Below are 20697 nucleotides of genomic sequence, written 5' to 3'. Positions count from 1 at the left end.
CAGTTTGGACGTGACATCTGTCGTGTAGAGAAGCCTGAACAGGGATCCTCTCCTCTCTGAAACTGTCTGTGGTTTCAGCCTTAAAAAGGAAGGACATTCTGCCGGGCCGGCGTGGCTCAGTGGTTGAACGTTGACCTATGAACCAGAAGGTCACGGGTGATTCCCGGTCAGGGCACATGCCTGGGTTGCAGGCTTGGTCCCCAGTAGGCAGCATGCAGGAGGCAGCTGATAGATGATTCTCTCTCATCATTGATGTTTCTATCTCTCTCGTATTTTTTTTTTAAAAAAGGAAGGACATTCTGACTCGTGCTACAGCACAGACCAACCTGGAGGACATCATGCCAAGTGAGACGAGCCAGAGACAAAAAGACCAAGACTGTGCGATCCCACCTATATGAGCACCCAGAGGAGTCAGATTCACAGAGGCAGGGAGGAGAGTGGTGGGTGCCAGGGCTGGGGGAGGGGAACGGGAAATTAGTGTTTAATGGGGACAGAGCTTCAGTTTTGTAAGCTGGACAGTGAAGAGATAGATGGCGGTGATGGTTGTACAACAATGTGAATATAATACTTAATATTACTGAACTATACACTCAAGATGGCCAATTTTCTTATGCATATTTTACCACAGTTAAAACAACTTCCTGGGCTTTGAACCAGTTGTCTGCATTAGCCTGGGGCTCACGGAGGGCTGGGAGGGTCCCGGGGCCCCCCTCGCTGGTGGCGGTGGCTTGGTCACCTGTGCAGTGAGTGGCACACGGGGCGAGAAGGAAAGCAGGGGTGGGGACAGAGAAAAAGAACCAGCTTCCACTTGTACCCATGTCACTGTCATTCTCACCCCCCAACGCCCTCACTTGGTGGCCCGGCTGCTTCTCAGTGGCCATCGGAGGGCAGGGATCTGTAACCCTGTTCTCTAGACGAACTTGAGGCCACAGGGGACGAGTTATTTGCTCAGGGAAACAGAGACCATCAGGGTCAGAGCAGGACTGGGGCCCAGGTCTCAGCAGGGAGGCAGCAGGGGCAGCTGGGCAAGGCCCGCAGATGCCCAGGGCACGTGTGTGCATGTCTGTGTATGTGTGTGTGTGTGTGTGTGTGTGTGCGCACATGTGCCTCCTGCGGCAGAGCCCAGGAGTGTCGGGATGAGAGAGGAAGCAGTGAGCTATGGGATGGCCAGTCCCCTGGCTTCCCAGCCCCCGTAGGGGGAGCCCCCCCACATGGCAGAGGGGACCATCCTGCTCTTTCCCCAGCCCCCACCCCACCTACCCCTGCAGCCTAGAGGCTGCCAAACAGCTAGACCCAGGCAGGTGGGGAGGGAAGGTGCAGGGAGCTGCTGGCCGCCTGCGTGTAGAAAGGCTGAGCTCTGCCCTGGCCGGTGTTGCTCAGTGGATAGAGCACTGGCCTGCGGACCAAAGGGTCCTGGGTTCGAGTCCGGTCAAGGGCACATACCTCAGTTGCAGGCTCCTCCCGGCCTGGACCCTGGTCAAAGCTCATGCAGGAGGCAACCAATCCATGTGTTTCTCTCACATCGATGTTTCTGTCTTTCCCCCTCTCTTCCACTCTCCCTAAAAACCAGTGGGAAAATATCCTTGGGGGAGGATTAAAAACAAGAAGGAAAAAAAAGAAAGACCGAACTCTGCGGCTCTGTGGTTTGGCCTCCGCCTGAGCTCACTCACAGGTGACCTGGACGAGCAGTCTCACCCCCTGGGCCTGTATCCCCTTCTGAAGAGCAACCGCTCTGCTCTGGGACAAGGACCAGGGACCAGAGGTGACGCACGGAAGGCCACCGGGAGCTCACCGACTCAAAGGCCATGGAGATCCACTGCACGCGCCCCTCCTTGACGCCCACGGCCCCGTGCGACAGCTGCCCTGGCAGCAGGTTGGGCTCGGGCAGCTCCTTGCACTCAGGGTGCAGCATCTGCAGGAAGGCGGAGATGCTGTAGCCTGCGGGGAGGAGGAGAGAGGGGAGGCGGTTACCTGGAGGGCGCCCCACCCCAGGCGGCCCCTCCCACCCTGCACTCAAGCTCACCTGTGTGTGTGCGTGTGGGAGGGGCACCTGCCCTCCCTCTAACCTCCAGGTTTCAAGTGTGTGTAACCATTGGCAACGTCATGGGGAACCCACAACACCCATCTGCCCCCAGGGTGGAGAATGACGTCTTGTGCCCTCTCAGGGAGGCCTGGGGGCACCTGTGCGCCAGGCCGTGCCCCCACTTTTGGAAAAGCTACTCCTGCAGGTGTGCCCACACACACCACACACGTCACCACACACGGCACCTCTGGGCCAATGCACATTCACACGTGAGCCCATTCTCTTCTGGGAGACACACAAATGTTCGCACACCCCCGACCCCAGTGCGACACTCAAGCACACATGCATGTCTGCAGATGCCCCGGTCCCCCCAGTCCCTCCTCCCTCTGAGGGCCTGGCTCCCCACACACCTGAGGGCAGGCACTGGGCCCCGCCCGGCTTCACCAGCTCCAAGTTCCCCGCGATGGCCTTGCAGAGGCGACACAGGTGCCCAATTTCTTTGAAGAGGTCAAAGCCGCTGTCATAGACGACGCTGCCCTTTCCCAAGGAGACACAAGCGGCGCAGGCCGCTCAGTGAGTCGGGAACGCCGTCGTGGGTCCCCGGTACCGGTACCGTGGGCGCCATCAAGCTGGAGCCTTCTGTGTGTCACCTGTGGTCCCCACCCAAGCCCATCCCCCTACTGCCCACCCCCCACGGCCCTTAGTCTCACCTCCTGGCTTCCACTCACAGCACCCTCCCCGGGCTTCCTGCTTTCTCCTCCCCCTCCCCACAGCCAAACCCCTCCCGTCCTCCCTGGCAGGCGGCCTGTTCTCCTCCCAGCCTCCTCTGAACACCGCGACTCTCGGGCTGGCCTGAGCAGACAGATCTCGGGCACCCGCTGGCTCCCAAAGTACTTCCTGTCTGACCTGGACTCGCAGGTGCACTGACTGCTCCAGGCAGCGGTCGGATCGTGCCGCGTCCAGTCCTCCCTACCACATGCCCCGCTCCCACTGCGTGCCAGGAACACACCTCGCCACAGCCCCCTCAGCTTTCTCCCTTCAAACGCCCGAGAGCCCAGCACAGAACACAGACGCGTACGAGGGGAGAGGGGCCCCACAGGGCGGGGGCCCCTGCAGCCAAAGGGCAGGCAGCTTTGCACGTGTATTATCTTCATCTCCATCCAACTCAGACCCCCAATGTATTCAGATTCCTGGGTGATTCTGAGACCTCAACTCTGCTCAGGCCTCAAAAGAAATGATAGCCAGGGGCCGTGGGGGTCCTGTCAGCCTGGGGAGGGCGGGAGGGGGCTGGGAGGGTGGTCGGGCCCTCCGGCACCTGGTCCACGTACCGGGTCTCCGATGACATGGTTGTCCACCTGTCGAGTGCGGTTGATGCCAACGATGCCGAAGACCACGAAGACCATGGCCCCCGTGTCCACCAGCGGCCGCACCGCCGGCTTCCCGCAGCCCGTGTTCACGCAGGGGTTGAAGCCGAAGGTGGCCGAGAGGCGGGCCCTGGGCCCTGCAGGGGAGTCACAGTTGTACGGGAGGCGGGCCCGGCCCCCCAGTTCCCCCCTGTGGTCTCCCCGCAAGTACCTTTCTCACTGGGCACATAGAAGAAGCCTTTGGTGGGCCCATCGGGGCTGGAGCTGAGCAGGCAGCCAGGAGGTGTCGCGCACACGCGCCCGTGGAAAGGCGGCCTGTGGTACTGTGCAAAGTACAGCTTCCTGTGGAGGCAAGGAGGCCGGACTGAGGCCAGGGAGGATGGGACTGAGGCCAGGGAGGCCAGACTGAGGCCAGGGAGGCCGGGACTGAGGCCAGGGAGGCTGGGAGGACTCGGGAAGGCTGGACTAAGGCCAGGGAGGCTGGGAGGACTTAGGGAGGCCGGACTGAGGCCAGGGAGGTCAGGACTGAAGCCAGGTAGGCCGGGACTGAGGCCAGAGAGGCTGGAAGAATGCAGGGGATGAATTGGGGGCTCCCCCAGCACAGAAATTTGGTCTCCAGTTGGGGGTTGGGGATTGGAGGCCAGTTCTAGTCCAGCCCCGGCCAAAGCCCACTGTATGGGCCTGCTCAAGGCCCTTCCCCTACATGAGTGTCTCCCCACCTGTGGCCTGAGGGGTGGAGACCAACAGTTTCCAAAGTGCCCTCTAGGGGGTGCAAGAGTTCACAGAGGGGTCCAGGGCCAGCCTTGAGGGTCCCTGCTCAGAAGCTCCCTGTACCTCCTCACCTCAACCTCAACAGTTAGGGGACTCAAGATTCTGTCTTGAAGAAAGGGTTCTATGGTCAGCTTGCTGGCCACTGGACCTGATGTAGCTCAAGGTTCTTTCTAGAATGTTCTAAGCTCATCCAGAAAGCCTGCCCCCAGTCGCTGTTGTGTACATGCAGAGTGAGCCCAGCCCTGGGCTCAGGGGAGGGTGGGCAGAGGGACCCCCATCTCTGAGCCCAGGTGCCCGGAGGAAGGGCCCAGCATGCCCTCCTGGTCACCCCCTGCCTCCCGCCTCACCCCTCTGTCCCAGGAGGATCTCAGCCTTGTGTGGGGCTGGATGTCCTGGGGCCAGGCCTCCAGAGACCACAGCCCCGGGTGTACCCTGTGCAGGGCCCGCACTGCTCTCTAGACCAGGGCAGCCTGGCTCCTTCTGTCAGAGCTCGTGTCATAATTTGTAATGACATCGAGGTTGACTTGTTAGCGGCTGCCTCCCGCTAGTGGGCCCGAGGGCAGCGGGCAGCTGTCTTGTTCACCACTGCATCCCCTATACCCCAGCACCTGCACAGTGCCGGCTCGGCGGTGCGCAGTGTTTGCTAAATGAATGGACGGAGAAAAGTAGAGACCCTCTGCTGCTACAGCTCAATGGACAAGTGCATGTGGGGCCCCGGCCCAGAACTCGGGAGGGAACCTGGGAAAAGACACCCCCAGCTGCCTCGGGATGCCCCCAGCTGGCTCCCGACACCCCCAGCTGCCTTGGGATGCCCCCCAACTGGCACCAGGTACCCCCAACTGCCTCGGGATGCCACCAGCTGGCTCCAGATGCCCAAGGCACAGAATGCAGTGAAGCATTTGGGGCACTTAGAGCAAGCCAGACATAGGCAGGGCCTGAGCAAACAGCAGGGAAACACGACAGGCGGTGCCTCCTGGCACCTTGCGGCCTGAGGAGGGACATTAAATATTTCCTGAATTAGTGCTATACTGAGAGTGTTGAAGTGCCTGGGAGAGGAAGTGCAGAGTGCATTCATTCAGCAGCCAGCTAGCAAGTGTTTGTGGAGCACCTGCTACGTGCCGACACGGGGTGCTGGGGGCACAGCCTGGACCAACAGTGTCCACCGCCGGGTGCGCCGGGCTCCTGAGGGGAGATCAGTAAGACCCCAGGTGGTGATGGGGCCAGAGAGCGAGGAGAGACCAGGTGTGGCTATTTTAACTGGGGGAGGGAGCTGTGGTCTTGGCAGAGGCCTGGATCTTCAGAAGAAGTCAGCCATATGGGGAGCTGGGGGACGGCATTGTAGGCAGAGGGAACGGCAAACGCAAAGGCTCTGCCATGGGAACTGCCTGTCCTGCTGAGGAACAGCGAGGAGGCCATCGTGGCCCATCGAGAGGGAGAGAGGCAGATGGTGTCCCCACGCTCCTGTCCTGGGCAGAGACATATCTGAACAGATGTGTGGGAAGGGACATGGGTTTCTTAAAGGCACCTGCTGGCGTAGAGGGACAGAGAGAGGGGGAGAGAGGGAGGGAGGGGGCCAGGCTTCTCTGCAAGGCCCTTACCGGGTGTGCTGCTGCTCCTTGGCGGCCACGTAGAAGCTGAAGTCGAACTTCCAGCCCCGCTTGGCGTCGCAGGCCAAGGTCGTCACCATCCACTTGCGGGAGGGGCTCGCCGCCTGGAGCTGCCCTACTGTAGACATACAAGCGGTCAGCTTCCTGGTGAAGTTACCAAAAGGCGCTCTATACACCTAAGCAGTGGATCGACAGAGACAAGACACGTGACTCCGGCAGGCTGCCTCGGCCTGCGCCCGGCCTCAGGCTCCGGCCCCTCCCTCCTCTGCCTGTCCCACCCGGTCCCGCCCCCAGAGTAGACGAGAGAGCTTTGGGCAGACACACAGGAGACCTGGGTTCGAGTTGGACGGTCGGGAAAATCCTCCCTTCCCTCTCTGGGCCTCAGTCTTTCCTTCAACTGGGCATCTATTCCATGCCAGGCCCTGAGCTGGCCCTGAGAATACAGGGAGCAAGATGGGCGTGGTCCCTGCCCTCACGGCCTGCCGACTACCATAGCTTTAGATTCTTTTACGGGCCAGGAATTAAACAATCATGATGGTAAGACAGGATAAATGGGCAGGGGAAGAGGAGGGCGGACCAAGAAGGATGGCCAGGACAGGGCTTCATGGGTAGCTGATGCTGATGCGGAGCGCTGAGGGAGGCGTCAGCAGGCCTTAAGCTGGAAGGAGAGCTTTCTAGCTTCCTAGTGGGAACAGCAATGCAAAGGCTCAGAGTCTGGAAATGCCTCAGACACCTCATCTTTCCAATGGACAAATGTGCTGACACGTGCTAAGTGTCACTTTGGAGGGTGTAACATGCTAAAACACACACAAATGATTCCTGCGAAGGGAAAACTGGAGGCCTGGGCTGGCCCATGGAGGCTCTTTTCCGGGGCTCTGGAGCAGCTGTCCAGAAGGACGACCTAACTAGCGGCTACCATTCACCGAGCACTTACTAGGCTCCGGATGGTATGTAATGCACAGGCCTTACCTCGTGCACCTCCAGCAACCCTGGCTGCTACTTCTCACATCCCCATTTCGCAGATGAGAAAACTGAGGCTCAGAGAGACTAAGTCATCAGCCCAAAGACACACAGAGTATACAAGGCAGAGCCAAGACTCGAACCCAGGACTGGCTGACTCAGTAGCCCATGCTCTCGACACTCTGCGGGTCCCTGCCACAGACCTGGCTACTGGCGGGAGAGAATCCTCATCTGCCTGCTGTAGCTCCAGCCTCACAGACCCGGCCTCCCCCTCCCTGCCTGGCCAGTGCCCATCAGTGTGGCACTGAGGGCCCCCTCCCCTGGTAGTGGTGGCTCACTTCACGACAGCCCGGGCTTACCTGGAAGGAGGGCACCTCCCCGTCCCCGGGGGACACGATCTGCCAGGGGGCAGGCAGGCTGGCGTTGAGGGAGAACCTGTAGACAGCCGGGCGGCCCTTACTCTTCACCTTGGACACGTACACGGTGCCTGGGGAGTCTAGGGGACAAAGGAGGGTGGAGGGGGTGGAGTTACCGGGACTGGCTCCCCTGTCGCTGGAGCAGTCCTCCCTCCGCTGACTGAGGAGCCCAGCCCTGACCTGGGTGGTGGTCACCAGGATGAGGTGGCTGCACGGACAGCGGGGGACGAGGTGGCGGTCAGCGGTTTCGGGGGGTGGCATGGGCGGAGGGAGTGGCAGCGATGGGAAGTTGTTGGTGGAGATGTGTCGGCATGGACTAGGCGAGTGAGTGACGTCAGTGGTGGGAGCAGTGTGAATGGTGGGGCTGGGGCTGGCAAGGACAGTAGTGGGCACAGATGGGGTGACCACGGTCCTATAGAACTGCCCTGTGGGCACTTAATTCCGACACGTGTCCCAGCACCCCGGCTCTGATGGAGACCCCAGCGTCGGGACGCCCCCGCCCTCCCCCACTAGGGATGGGTTTGGTGCACAGGGCAGGTTCATGGGGCACCCCAGGCGGGGCTGGAGCGATGGCAGGAGGGGAGCCCACAGTCTGGCTGGGGACAGCTGGTGGGACAGTGGCAGAGGGCCCGGTTCACCCTGAGTCCACCCGCCACCCAACCCCTCCACAGCGACCCCCAAACACAGGCTCTTGTCCCACAGCCTTCTCTCCTCACAGGGCTCCCACATCCTCGCACCGGCAGGGTCTCCTGACACCCCCACCCCAGGCAGACCCCACGCCCACTGACCCTGCGGGGTGACCTCCGGCCGGCTGGCCCACAGGACCCCGGAGCCCCGCTTCTTCTTCTCCAGGGACGTCCGGATGTTGTTCTGCAGGCTGTGGGGCTTCTCCTGGAACAGACCTACCCCCACCCCCGAGCTGGGTCAGGGGCAGCAGGGCTGCCCTGGCTGGGCCCGGCGGGGGCGGGCAGAGGCGGGGATCGGTGACAACCCCATGGACGTGGAGCCCAGGGCCCTCAGTTTGGAGAGAGGGAATGTCAGGGGTCTGAAAGAAATTAAGTGGAACTAAAAAAAAATTAAATAAATAAAAAAGACATCAAATATTGAATGTACAGGAATCTTAAGGCAAGGGAAAGGCCTCCGCCAGCCAGAGCCACCGGAAGCGTCCCCCTCCTCCTCGCCGGCCTCGCTCCCTTCCTGTCAAATGGGTGACACTGGACCTGCAGCGGGGGCTGAGGACCACATGGGACGCCGCTCCTCATGCTCTTGGCTGGTGATAGATGCTCAATGAGAGCACGTACCAGGAGCAGCTGGAAATGCAACGTTCTCAGCTCGCAGGCGTGTGGGAGGCTCTCCTGTTTTGCCCAAGCATTGTAAATGGGTTTTGTTTTTTAATGAGAGAAACGTCACCCCTCCAAAAATTTAATCCTCACAATACTCCAAGGAGCTCCATGTTATTAACCCCATTGGACGGGGAAGAAAGCAGAGGGTCAGGGAGGTTGCGGGACCTGCAGAGGAGCCGAGAGGCTGAGGGCCCAGTAAGATGCGGGCTTGTCTGCCCCTAAAGCCAAAGCTCTTTTTGCTACTATCAGGAGGGGTCCCTTTAAGAGGCAGTCCGGAGAGCTAAGAGACAGAAGAGGCTGGGGGCTGGACTCTGACTGGGGTCCTGGTCCTTCTCCAAGTGCTTCCGGGAACGTCGGGGTCACCCTGGGGTTTGTCCCTCTGTGACATGGGAGTGGACGCGGCTCGTGGCCTCCTGGCCCTGAGGGGTCGCAGGAGCCTTGGAGCAGCGGTGATCATGGAGCTTAATTTGTGTGCCCAGGCGGCAGGAGAGGAGCCGGGGATGTGGCCTGGGCTGGCTCCGATCTAGGAGGGGCTCTTCGGGCACCTCTCTGAGCTGCAGTCAATTATCATGCATTTGGCTGATGCCGTTACCAAGGGGAGGCCAAGTCAATCCGAACACCGCCCTAATTAAATGAAGGCAATTACAGCCGCCAGCGGTCTCCTCCCAGGAGCCGGGCGCAGTCGCCCAAGCATCTTCTCATTTGGTTTCTAACGGCCCAGGCAAAGCTGGGTGACCTTGGGCCGACTTCCCCTGCCCTAACCCCAACTTCAGGCCTCCCTCTGTGAAATGAGGGCCTGGCCCAGGTACCTCTGCGGCAAGGAGACATGTTTGTGTCACCGCCTTGCTCATCCCAAACATGCACTGTCACGAAACCCTGTGGCTTTCACGCCCTCGGTGTCTCCTGACTCCACTGCCACCGTCAGCATGCCGGCCCCGGCCCCCCTCCATCTCTCCCTTCCAGCCTGGCTAACCCCTTCCCATTCTTCCAGTCTCGGCTTAGACGCTGCCTCTTCCAGGAAGCCTTCCATGATGCTGAGCTCCACAGTCGCCCTGTTCTTCCTCCATCACAGCTCAGGTCTGCTATGACCATGGCTGGCCGCTAGCAGTGGGACGAACGCCCTGAGCTTAGGAAGCCGGTGCTACCTATTGCGGCCTCCCCAGCGCCAGGCAGCCGACACCCAGTACGCATTTGTTTAATGAAATGTGGAAACACGGAGCGTGGGTCTCACATCTTTCAGGCTGGCCGTCTTCGAGACCCCGCAGGGGACCCCCAGATGGAAACCCTCACCTGAACAGGTGATACAGGAGATGCCCTCAGCGCTCAGGTTGTACTTGAGGTCCAGAAGCACCTGGATGTTGGTATCGGGCCGGAAGAGCAGGGGGGCCCGGCTGGCAGGGCGGAGCCGGCTGGCGAACACCAGGGACAGGATGAGGATGGAGACAAAGAGGCCTGCAAGGGAAGGACGCCACACTAGGCGGGGCTGGGGCTCCGGCGAGGCCTCCAGAGCCTTGGCAAAGAGCCGCTCCCTTCATGGGGGAGCAGGGGGCAGGGTCTTCCACGGAGTGGGCAGACCCCAGCATGCCAGCCTGTGGGTGGAGCTTGCTAGGGATCAGTCCTCCCGGGATGGGGGTTGCTTGTTATGCGTCACTTGGGAATCAGATAGAAGCTACAAGCTCACACTCCTGGACAAGCAGTCACCAGCTTAGAGCATTTAGTTTACAAAGAGCTGGCTTGTCCAGTGTTGGCACACCACCCTAAATACTGTCCCTGGTAATGAGGATAATAATAATGGCACTTGGCGTTTATGGAGCACTTACTGCATGCCATGCACTGGGCCAGGGGTCCTCAAACTACGGCCCGCGGGCCACATGCGGCCCGCCGAGGACATTTATCCAGCCCGCCGGGTGCCGCTGCCTGTCCTGCTTAGCAGCCGACTCATCCCGGGCCCGCAGTGCGCATAGGAATTTGTTCATAGTTTTTTTTTTTTTTAAACTATAGTCCGGCCCTCCAACGGTCTGAGGGACAGTGAACTGGCCCCCTGTTTAAAAAGTTTGAGGACCCCTGCCTGGGCTTTACATGCACTGTGCCATTCCTTCCAAGAGTCTGAGGCGACAGACCCTATAATCATTTTCAGTCACGGGACGGGAACCTGAGGCACAGACTGGTGGACACAGCCAAGGTCGCACAGCTTCCACCACATGGTACAGTGAGGAGTCCAGCTCAGCCAAGTCTGTCTAACTTCAGAGCCCAAGCATTAAGTGCTCTGCTGTACTGCCCAACACGATGACTGGCGCATAGTAGGTGCTCAATAAACAAAAGGTGTTGGGGACCAGCTTCATTGGACACAGGAAGGAGGTGAGGCTCTGAGCGAGTGTGGATGCCAACCCAGGTCTCTGACTTCTCGCTCATTTGCAGGATGGGGTGGGATCCCAATGCCTACATGTCCTTTGGGGGAGTCTGCTCCCCACACTCTGACACTGGGTAGGAGCTTTAGCAGGGGTCCTCAAACTTTTTAAACAGGGGGCCAGTTCACTGTCCCACAGACCGTTGGAGGGCCGGACTATAGTTTAAAAAAAAAAACTATGAACAAATTCCTATGCGCACTGCGGGCCCAGGACGAGTCGGCTGCTAAGCAGGACAAGCAGCGGCACCCGGTGGGCCGGATAAATGTCCTCGGCGGGCCGCATGTGGCCCGCGGGCTGTAGTTTGAGGACGCCTGTTTAAGAGAGAGGGGAAGGAGGGTGGGAGTCCACTTACCCACAATCACCCAGCGGCTCTTGACGGCTGACCACAGGACCCAGTGGTGCAGCAGCTCCTGCAGCTGAGCGATGAGCTGCCCCCGGCTGCCCCTGTCAGGGGCGGGCTGCAGGCCCGTGGGGGGCACAGACACCAAAGACACGTCCCCCAGCTCCAGAGACACTGCCAGGCAGAGCGGTGGCCTGTGAGAGGCCTGGCCCAGGCCCGCGTCAAAGCCCGCCCCGTCTCCACCCTCTCCGGGGAAGCCCAAATGCCCGATGGGGAGCCCCCAGACCACGGGTCCAGCCCCCTGTCTCAGGGCCAGCCCTTCCTCGAACCATCTTGTCCAGAGTCACTCCCCTGGCAGAGGCAGCCCCAGGTCTCGCCAAGGTCAGGCCTGCGCCACCTCTTACCTGGCTCCTCCTCCACATTCAGCAAAGGGATGTCATCGTCCAGGTAGGGCATGGGGCCCTGGGCGGGGCCACCCCCGGCCCGTTCCGGAGTGGCAAACACGTCCCCGGGGAAGTGCAGGGAGCTCTTGCGGCCACACTTCTGGTGGCAGCTGTGGAGAGAGTGGGGAGAGGGGTGAGCCCCGAAGGTCTGGGTGTCCGGGGAGGCTGGGGCAGGGTCCTGGCGACCATAGGAGCCCAGGTCTCACACCGCCGCTGACATCTCACCCAGCACATTCACCAGGAGTTAGAAACAAACTCCTCTTTCACCAAGAATTCTAGGATTTAGGAAGACTGGAAACCTGCCCTGACTGCCTTCCATCACCCAGCGATTCCTCTGAGGGACAAACAGTGACAGCAGCCATTACCCAGGGAGAGGGGTGGCAACATGCAGACCCCACCCATCAAGGTGACCGAAGCAAGGGCCATGCTGTGCTGGCCATGCCCCCGGGCCCTGACCCCGGGCGGAGAAGGAAGTGGGGAGGGCTGAGCGTGTGGCCACGGCCTTGATGGAGAGAACGTGGGGGAGACGAGGCTCACCCTAGGAACAGGACTAATGTTCCCGGCAAACATAAAGAGTGCTCCGTGCCAGGCCGCGGCCATAAGCCCAGGTGAATTCTCTCACTGAATCCTCACAGGAATCCCACCCAGGATTTACACTCCTTTTACCGAAACAAGCAAACTGAGACACAGGGAGGGTGAGTACTACGCCCACCGTCCCAGCTGCCGAGCTAAGAGGCTGAGGCTGGAGCCCAGGGCTGGGAAGACTGCCCACTGCGTCCACTGTGTCCCCGGCCCCAACCTGGGCGTTGGGGGTGAAGATGGAGATGGGGGGGCGGGCATATTTGGTATCTCTGCAGAGATTAGAAAAACACATCCTTCCCCAAGACATCTTGCCTCTGTCCTAAAACTGTCATAGAAATCATCAAATGAGGCCCAGCTGTTGTGGCTTAGTGGTTAAGCGTGGACCCATGAACCAAGAGGGCACATGCCCAGGTTGTGGGCTCGATCCCCAGTAGGGGGCATGCAGAAGGCAGCCAATCGATGTTTCTCTCTCATCGGATGTTTCTATCTATCTATCCTTCTCCATTCCTCTTTAAAATCAATAAAAACATTAAAAAAAAAAAAGAAATAGTCAAATGTGAATGCCCACAGTGCATGGCAGTGCCTCAGCTGGAGTGGCCTTGGGCAGTGCCCAGCCTGCACCACCATCCATGAGCTGTAAAGTCTGAACCCCGTGCTGGGCTTCCAACCCTTCCCTACCACCCCTGGCTCACACGGTCAGGTGGACATGGCACAGACCCCCCGACGTTCCTGCCTTTGTGTGCCCTGCCCCCAGGCCAGAGACCCTCCCTCATTTCTCAGTATCCAAGCCTAGGCAGACACTGGGCCAGACTCCATTCCCTTTCTCCCCTCCCTCCCTCCTTCCTTCCCTCTTTCCCTTCCTTTCCCGGCCACCCAGCCCACGAGATCCTGAGCCCTCAACTTCCCACAGCAACTCTGGACTCACCTGTTCGACTTTGCACACGGCTCATGTGTCTACATATTGTTTCTCCACCAGGACCGGAGCCTTGAGGGCATTTAACATGGTGACTAAGAGCCTGGATCAGATTTTCCTGGGTTTATTCGGCTCTGCTGCCTACTGAATGGGTGAGCTGGAGAACCTTGCTTAACCTCCCCAAGCCCTTGTTTCCTCATCTGTAAAATGGGCAGAATGAGGGGAACCAGCTCCCTGGGTCCTGGGGGGCCGTGGGCAAAGTACCAAAGCGCTTTGCCCACTTCCTGGCACACAGCGGGTGGCCACCTGGGGGAACCACCCAACAGGGTCCTCTTCTCCTTCCTTGTCCCCTGGGCAGCATAGGATTGGGCATACAAAAGGTGCTCAAACACGAATCAAAAGGGACTGTTAAGGATATTCAGGGAGAGGACAGGCCCCCCACCCCACCTGCCCGGCTCACCTGGCCTGGCAGGCGCCCTCTAGTGGTGCCATGTAAAGACTCCAGATGCCCAGGGCAGCAGGCATGGTGAAGAGCACAGCCAGCCAGCAGCAGGACACGATGAGGGACATGAATAGGCCGAAGTCGTGGACGGCCGGGATCTGGCGACGGAGAGGTAGAAGGATGTGGGGCTGGTCAGGCCTGCAGACCGGAGCCTGCGGACTCTACAGCCAAAGGCACTCAGGACCCCAGACCACGCCCTAAGGCAGGATGAGGAGGCCCCGGCTGCTGGGATGGCAGCCACTGGCCCAGGAGGTTATTGGAAGGCAAGGACTGGTGCCAGGGGACACGACAGGGGAGGAAGAGAAGGCTGTTGTCTGTACTGCAGCCCGCTGCCTCGAACAGTGCCTGGCATAGAGCAAGTGCTCGATCACCGTCATCGCATGAATGACTGGGAGCCAGACACACCCTGTTAGACCGGGCCGCGTGTTAGTGGGCGGGAAGGGAGGGAATGCTGCCACGTGACAGGACTGGGGAGCCCGGGGCCTCGGAGCAATGGGTGTGCTCCCGAATTGTTACAGGAACCGGCACAGAAGAAAACCGTAGTCAACAAGCAGACCAGCCTTCACTGCTTGTGAAACCCTCTCACGGTCATCTCATTTCAGTCCCCGCCTCATCCACACATGAGGAAAGTGAGGCTCAGAGAGGTTAACAACCTGCCTGAGGTCACACAACAGCCATAAATGGCAGAGGTGGGCTTTGGACTCAGCTCTGCCTGCTTCCTGGATGTGGTTCCCTAGGAAGGCCTGGTGATGAAACCCCTCCAAAACTCCAACAGGCTCACTGCCTTTCAGGTTCTGTCAGCACCAACAGCCCGGCCCAAACTCAGAGCCTGCAACTGAGCCCAACTCAGAAGCCCAGAGGAGCATGGGGCCAGCCCAAGGACGGCCAGCGTGAGCGATGACAACGCGGTATCAAGCCCATGGGCGGGAAGAGACGTGGGCAGGCTCACCAGTTACCAGCTGTGTGACCTTGGAGAAGTCACGTGACCTCTCTGGGCCTCAGTTTATATGTTAGGAAAAGAGGGATGTAATGATACCTTTGCCATAAGTATATCATGAGGACTAAACGCAAAAGAGCTTTGGAAACTGCCAAATGCCCTTCAGGGCAGATGCTGGATTACTATTAATGAGCATCCATAATACATTTTATTTGGATTATTACAATCTTCTCATTTGTTAAGTTCTGTTAATCGTGATAAGTAACAAAAATGGATTCTGCAGACATGGCAAGAGCCTGAGAAAAAGGCTGCGTGGCCACAAGAGAAGGGGCAGTGGAAAGAGCAGAGAACGGGGCCAGGGATGTGTGGAGAGATGGGGAGGTGGAGGCAGAGGGCAGAGGGCGGTCCCCCACCTGGGAGAAGACGTTGGCTGCGTAGGCGGCGGCCGTGGTCAGGGAGGTGAAGAAGGTGGCCTTGCCTGCCGTCTGGATGGTGTGGATCATCCGAAGCTGAGGGTCTTCCAGGTGGGTGGCCTGGCGGTAGGTGTTGATGAACACAAAGACGTCGTCCACACCTGCCGGAGGGAGCCCCGGGCCAGCGGGGCAGGCTCAGGGTCACTCTGCTGTCTCCAGGACCAGACCCAGGCTGGGCCTAGACCAACCCGGAGAGGACCCCTGAGGGGTCAGGCTCCAGGGAAATCCTGCTTCTCAGGTTGGAGTTTGGAAAGACCCATCTGGCCCTTGGGTCCACCCATCAAGAGTCCAAGCCCCATCCTCCGTGCTTTTTGGCCACACCCCATTCCCACAACTAGGTTCCTTCTTCCAAATCATTGCCTCCTTCCCACCTTTGCTAGACTTCCCCCACCATTCTTAACCTCTATCCAGCATACTCGCCTGCTCCTCCCACCCTTGGGGGTTCCACCACCATATGCCAAGGCTCTGCTCATCACCCATATTCTACCTCCCACCACACTCCGAGGCTTCGAGGTCTGAGAGGGACTTTCTGGAGACTCCACAGAAGCCACCCTTTGCAGCCAGGGATAAGGCCCTTTCTGGGGCAGAGTTCTCAAGTGGGAAGCCCATCGCTATGGCAATGGAGGCAACTCACCAATGCCCACTATCACGAAGGCAGCCACACCGTTGAGGATACCCAAGTACTGAACACCAAAGACCACGTGGTACAGGAAGAGTGCCACCAGACAGCTGAGGCCAATGCTGGCGATCCCAAAGAAGGACAGGAACACTGGGTGGGGCAAGGGGACAGGGAATACAGTGGGGGGATCCCATGGAACACATGCCCTCTTTAGTGTCCCTGACCATGGCTGGTCCTGCCTCACACCTGCCCCCCACCATGGAGTACTCTTCAGCACCCCCTCCATGCCCAGCATAGTTCTCCATACCCAGAGAAGGGGCTAAACCAGAGACCTGAGCGGCAGAGGAAGTCATCTCTGAGTAAGGCAGTTTGCTCAAAGGCCCTCATCTTTGCAGAACTATCTCAAGGGCCAGTAGGAAATTGCAAACATTACATATTTGTTTTGTGCCTGCCATCCCAGTAGGCAAAGGCCCCGTGGGGATAGGCAGTGTGTCTGTGATGTTTACCACTGGATCCCTGAAACCTTAGAGCAGTGGTCGGCAAACCGCGGCTCACGAGCCACATGCGGCTCTTTGGCCCCTTGAGTGTGGCTCTTCCACAAAATACCACGGCCTGGGCAAGTCTATTTTGAAGAAGTGGCATTAGAAGAAGTTTAAGTTTAAAAAATTTGGCTCTCAAAAGAAATTTCAATCGCTGTACTGTTGATATTTGGCTCTGTTGACTAATGAGTTTGCTGACCACTGCCTTAGAGTATCAGGCACATAGTTGGTGCCCAGTTAATATTTGTTATATGGATGAATGAATTTTTTTTTCATTTTCATTTGGGCAATAGAGAGTTCCTACTTTATACATAGTATGAAGACCTAGGGTATGTGGGAAGGTAGCATTGGAAAAGTACACTGGGGGACAGAAATGTGGCTGATTTGGGACTAAAAAAGTGTGCAGAATAATCCATACTAAGGTTCCAATACTCCAGACTCCCCCAAACAAGGTTACCAGCAAGAACATAATTGTCAAAGGGCAAAAGGTTAAACTGTGTGAGGTCCCAGGAGTGGGGCCCCTTGTAAGGCCCACCTGCCTCTGGACCTCAGCCTGCCTGCCTGGGACTGGAAAGTGATTTCTGAGCATCCTTCCCCACTAGCTCTGACGTGGTGGATAGAAGACTATTTCTGGAGAAGGTGGCCTTGCCTGCCGTCTGGGGAAGGCTTTGCCCAGATAGGAGCACACTGGGAGGAGACAAGACCTTCAGAGAAGCCCTACCTGAGCAGGAGGTGAGGATGTAAACAAGGGCGGCGATGCAGCTGCTGCTGATAAAGGCCAGGAGCATGTCGTTGTTGAAGGTTCTGCGCACCTCATAATCAAAGAGGTCTGTCCCCCCATAAAGAACCTGGACTTTGCTGGGGGAAGGAAGGAACATGGAGAGAGAAAGATGGAAGTGGATTAGAGATGGCTGTCAACACTTGAGGAGCACCAGGAGTTATCCACATAAATGGCAGATTAGATACAACAGAAGACAGATCAGTGAACTGGAATATCTAAACCAAAACATAAAAGAAAAAAAGAAACTAGAGAAGAGCATTTGAAACTCAGTGAAAAGAGCTAACATTCATGTAATTAGAATCCTAAAAGGAAAAGAAACAGAAAGTGAGGCAGAGGCAATATTTGAAGAGACAATAGCCAGGAAATTCCTAAAACTGATTCCAGTTATCAACCCATGGATTCAAGAAGTTCTGTGCACCCCAAGCAGAACAAAGAAAACCACACCAACATAAATCATAGTAAGACTGGTGAAACCAAAGACAAAGAGAAATCTTAAAAGCAGCCACAGGAAAAAGGACATTCAAAGGGCAACAGAAAGATGGACAGCTGACTTTTCCCCAGAAATGATGGAAGTCAGGACATAATGGATCAACATCTTTAAAGTATTAAAATAACTGCCAATTTATAATTGTAAACCAGCAGAAATATACTTCAAAAATAAAAGTAAAACAAAGAAGTTTCCTCAGCAAACGAAGGAGAATTTGTCACCAGAAAACCTGTACTAAAAAAACATACTAAAGAGAGTTCTTCAGATATAAGGAAAATTATCCCAGAGGGAAACATAAAATTGTAGAAGTAATGAAGAGCAACAGAAAAGGTAAATATGTGAGTAAATATAAATGAAAACTGACTCAGTAAAATAATACTGTAATGTCTTATGAGGTTTAAAATGTATACAGAATTAAAATGCATGCAACAAAAATGCAAAAGGCTGAAGGGTTATAAATGCAGTGAACTGTGTTCTAAGATTCTAATATTATCATGGAAGTAGTAAAAGTGACAATTTGTATTATTCTGTAATAAGTCAAGGTGCACGTTACCATCTCTTAGGTAACCAATAATAGAGTAATAAAAAATATTTTATTAATCCAAAGGAAGGTGCTAAGTCAAGTCTACAAGGGTCCTGCTTGTCACTACTCCCATGAAGCTCTGGAAGGACAGGAAGGGGGAGAGAGGCGTTTTACCCAGAGCAGGGGTTTTGCCTCAGCAGCTGAACTCATCAGGCAGAGGTATTGGTATCTGAAACCCTGAAGTTCCTTCTACAGCCAGCCCCTCCCAGCTTCCCAACCCAAGCAAGTACCTTTCCCCGGGGCTCCTTCCTCCTTTCCCTCCCCCTCACAAATCCCTGCTAAGGTGTTCCTGGCACTGTGCAAGAGGCTAGGCCTAGAGAAATGAGCCAGGAACAATCCCAGTCCCCAACAAACTCACACTCTATGGAGACATAATTAAACCAGAACTTCCTCAAACTTTAATGTGCAAACAAGTCACCTGGAAATCCTGTAGGTGTAGGAAAGGCCTGGAGACTCTGAGGTTCTGCATTTCTAACAAGCCCCAGGTGCTGCGTGTGCTGCTGATTTGAGGACTGCACCTTGCGTGACAAGGACTTAAATGACTAAAATACAGATGGGCAAGGGCTATGATGAAACTGTAGCTCAGTGAGGTGAAATAACTCTCTGAAACTCCCACAGCTAAGTGGAGGAACTGGGATCTGACTGCAGATATATCTGACTCCAAAGCCTGTGTATGCTCTTTATTGCCTCCCTTAGGAAGAAGGAGGGGGACTGTATAGGGGTTAGAAGGGCATTTAATCCAAGCCTCAGGGAAGAATCTTCCCAGGCTGGATCTTAGAGGATACAGAGATCTGCCTGACAAAGAAGCAGGGCTGGGAGGAGCTCCTAATGCAACTGGCATAGAAAACACAAGGGTGGGGCCTCTGAATGAGAAAGCCTGGGTTTTAACCCCATCCCACCTCTTATGGCTTTGTAATTTTGGACAACTTACTTCGTGGTGGTGTGCCTCAGTTTCCTCAATGGTAAAACAGAGATAATCATAATAGCACCTACCTCACTGGGTTGGTGTGAGAATTAAATGAGATGCTGCGTATAAAGGGTTTAGAACAGAGTGTGGCAGACAGCAAGCGCTCAATAAATGTTAGCTCTGGTTCTGACAGCAGTTGCTCAGTAAAATGTGTGAGTCATGGAAGGAATGTGCCCAGGGCTAACTTGGCAGGGCAGGGGACTGCACGAGGCATTGGAGTTATTTTATTGCCCAGCAGGACTGACAGATGAACTATCTAATGCCCTTTGCTGGTGGGGAAGGGCCCAGCTGTATTCTCAGACACACATCCCAAGACTTGGAGGTCAACCAAAGCACCCACCACCCAAAGTACCCACCACCCTCTTAGCTCATTTCCTCCTGACTCCAGAAGGGGAGCAGAACGCATCACCCCCATTACACAAGGAGGAAAACTGAGGCCCAGAGAAGTGAAGTGACTTGTCGACTATCTCCCTGGATATAGAGGAAGAAAGGAACTTCTCAATCCCTGGTTAACACTCTTTTCAGAAACGCCTCAAGCACCATTGCAAGAGGAAAAAAATCAATACCCAAGACCTCCAGGGCAAGAGTTCTGGGATTTCCTACCTCCTCCAGAGCTGTCATGCTCACTAACCATTAGTGATGATCAAGAAGAGGAGCCTTTGACCTGTCAGGGGGATAGCGAGGATATTTCTGGCTCTGCCCCTGATTTGGAAAGACTTCCTAGGGAAAAGGTTGCAGGGAAGGGGATCTGGGGCTTACGAGAAGAGGCATCTGGGAACCAATTCTCTATCCTAATATAGCCCCTCCCGGGTGTACGCACGGGCAGGCACACACGGGTGTGGCCGGACCACCTACCTAGTAGACTGCTTGGCCAGCATGGCCACGTAGGTGACCACGAAGCTCTGGAACTTGGCCCGCTGCTCCTCCCAGCGATCGTCCACAGAGTAGTAGTTGGGCAGGGGCGCTCCAAACAGGATCTCACTGCGCAGGAGGGAGCTCTTGAGGTTTTCTGCAGACAGGCCCTCGTCCACGTACCAGTAGAACTCGGGGTGAGTCATGGCCAGCTCTAGGGAACCTGCAGGTGCAGGGGTGGGGGGAGGGGTAAAGAGCTCAGCAGGTCAACTCCCACCAGCCCTGCATCAGGGTTATCCTCCCCTCCTCAATACCGAGCCCCTTTGAAGGAGATGGGAAACTGCCCCTCAAGCAGCCTCAAACTGTTCCTAATGGGACAGTAGGATGGTTTAAGGGGGGGGCGTGGGCAGGTTCTCGGCAGATGAAGGCGGGACTGCAGAGACTGAGCCTACCCTACCGGTATCTCCCACTTAGCTGACATTTTTATTTTTGTTTGAAGCTCAGCTAATCCAAGGTTCATAGACTAAGTCCAATCCCCCTCAATCCAGGCATGTGCCCAAACCTCCTTCCTTGCCTGCCCTGGATCTCATCTCACACCCAACCCTGCTACCAACCCTTTCTCACATGGCACTCAGGCCTGCCCAGCGCTCAGCCCCAGCCTGACTCAGCCTCACAGCCAAGCCCCTCCCCATCCTCCTTCCAGCCCCTGAAGTACTGAACCAAGAGTCAAACCTTCCAATCAACCCCTCCAAACCCTGTCCCCAGTCTCATTCAGGCCCCATTCCTT

The 20697-nt window shown here is 56.7% G+C and overlaps 1 protein-coding gene across 1 annotated transcript in view; it reads right to left on the bottom strand.

Annotated features, from left to right (window-relative positions):
- Positions 1–20697, bottom strand: part of DISP3 (dispatched RND transporter family member 3) — a 44525-nt gene that overhangs the window by 4375 nt on the left and 19453 nt on the right. Inside the window, exons 3-17 of the mRNA XM_080654225.1 lie at positions 19914–20133; positions 16962–17098; positions 15717–15851; positions 15023–15183; positions 13631–13770; positions 11637–11785; positions 11245–11406; positions 9775–9936; positions 7930–8043; positions 7085–7221; positions 5757–5941; positions 3599–3729; positions 3352–3524; positions 2434–2560; positions 1793–1938 (exon numbers count right to left, since the gene is read on the bottom strand). Coding sequence (XP_080510351.1) covers positions 1793–1938; positions 2434–2560; positions 3352–3524; positions 3599–3729; positions 5757–5941; positions 7085–7221; positions 7930–8043; positions 9775–9936; positions 11245–11406; positions 11637–11785; positions 13631–13770; positions 15023–15183; positions 15717–15851; positions 16962–17098; positions 19914–20133 — 2279 coding nt within the window. The remainder of the gene's footprint in view (positions 1–1792; positions 1939–2433; positions 2561–3351; positions 3525–3598; positions 3730–5756; positions 5942–7084; positions 7222–7929; positions 8044–9774; positions 9937–11244; positions 11407–11636; positions 11786–13630; positions 13771–15022; positions 15184–15716; positions 15852–16961; positions 17099–19913; positions 20134–20697) is intronic.

This window comes from Plecotus auritus (genome assembly GCF_963455305.1).
Source record: "Plecotus auritus genome assembly, chromosome: 2".
Lineage (NCBI taxonomy): Eukaryota > Metazoa > Chordata > Mammalia > Chiroptera > Vespertilionidae > Plecotus > Plecotus auritus.
The sequence above is the reverse complement of the archived record's forward strand: the minus strand, read 5'-3'. Positions and strand labels throughout refer to the sequence as shown.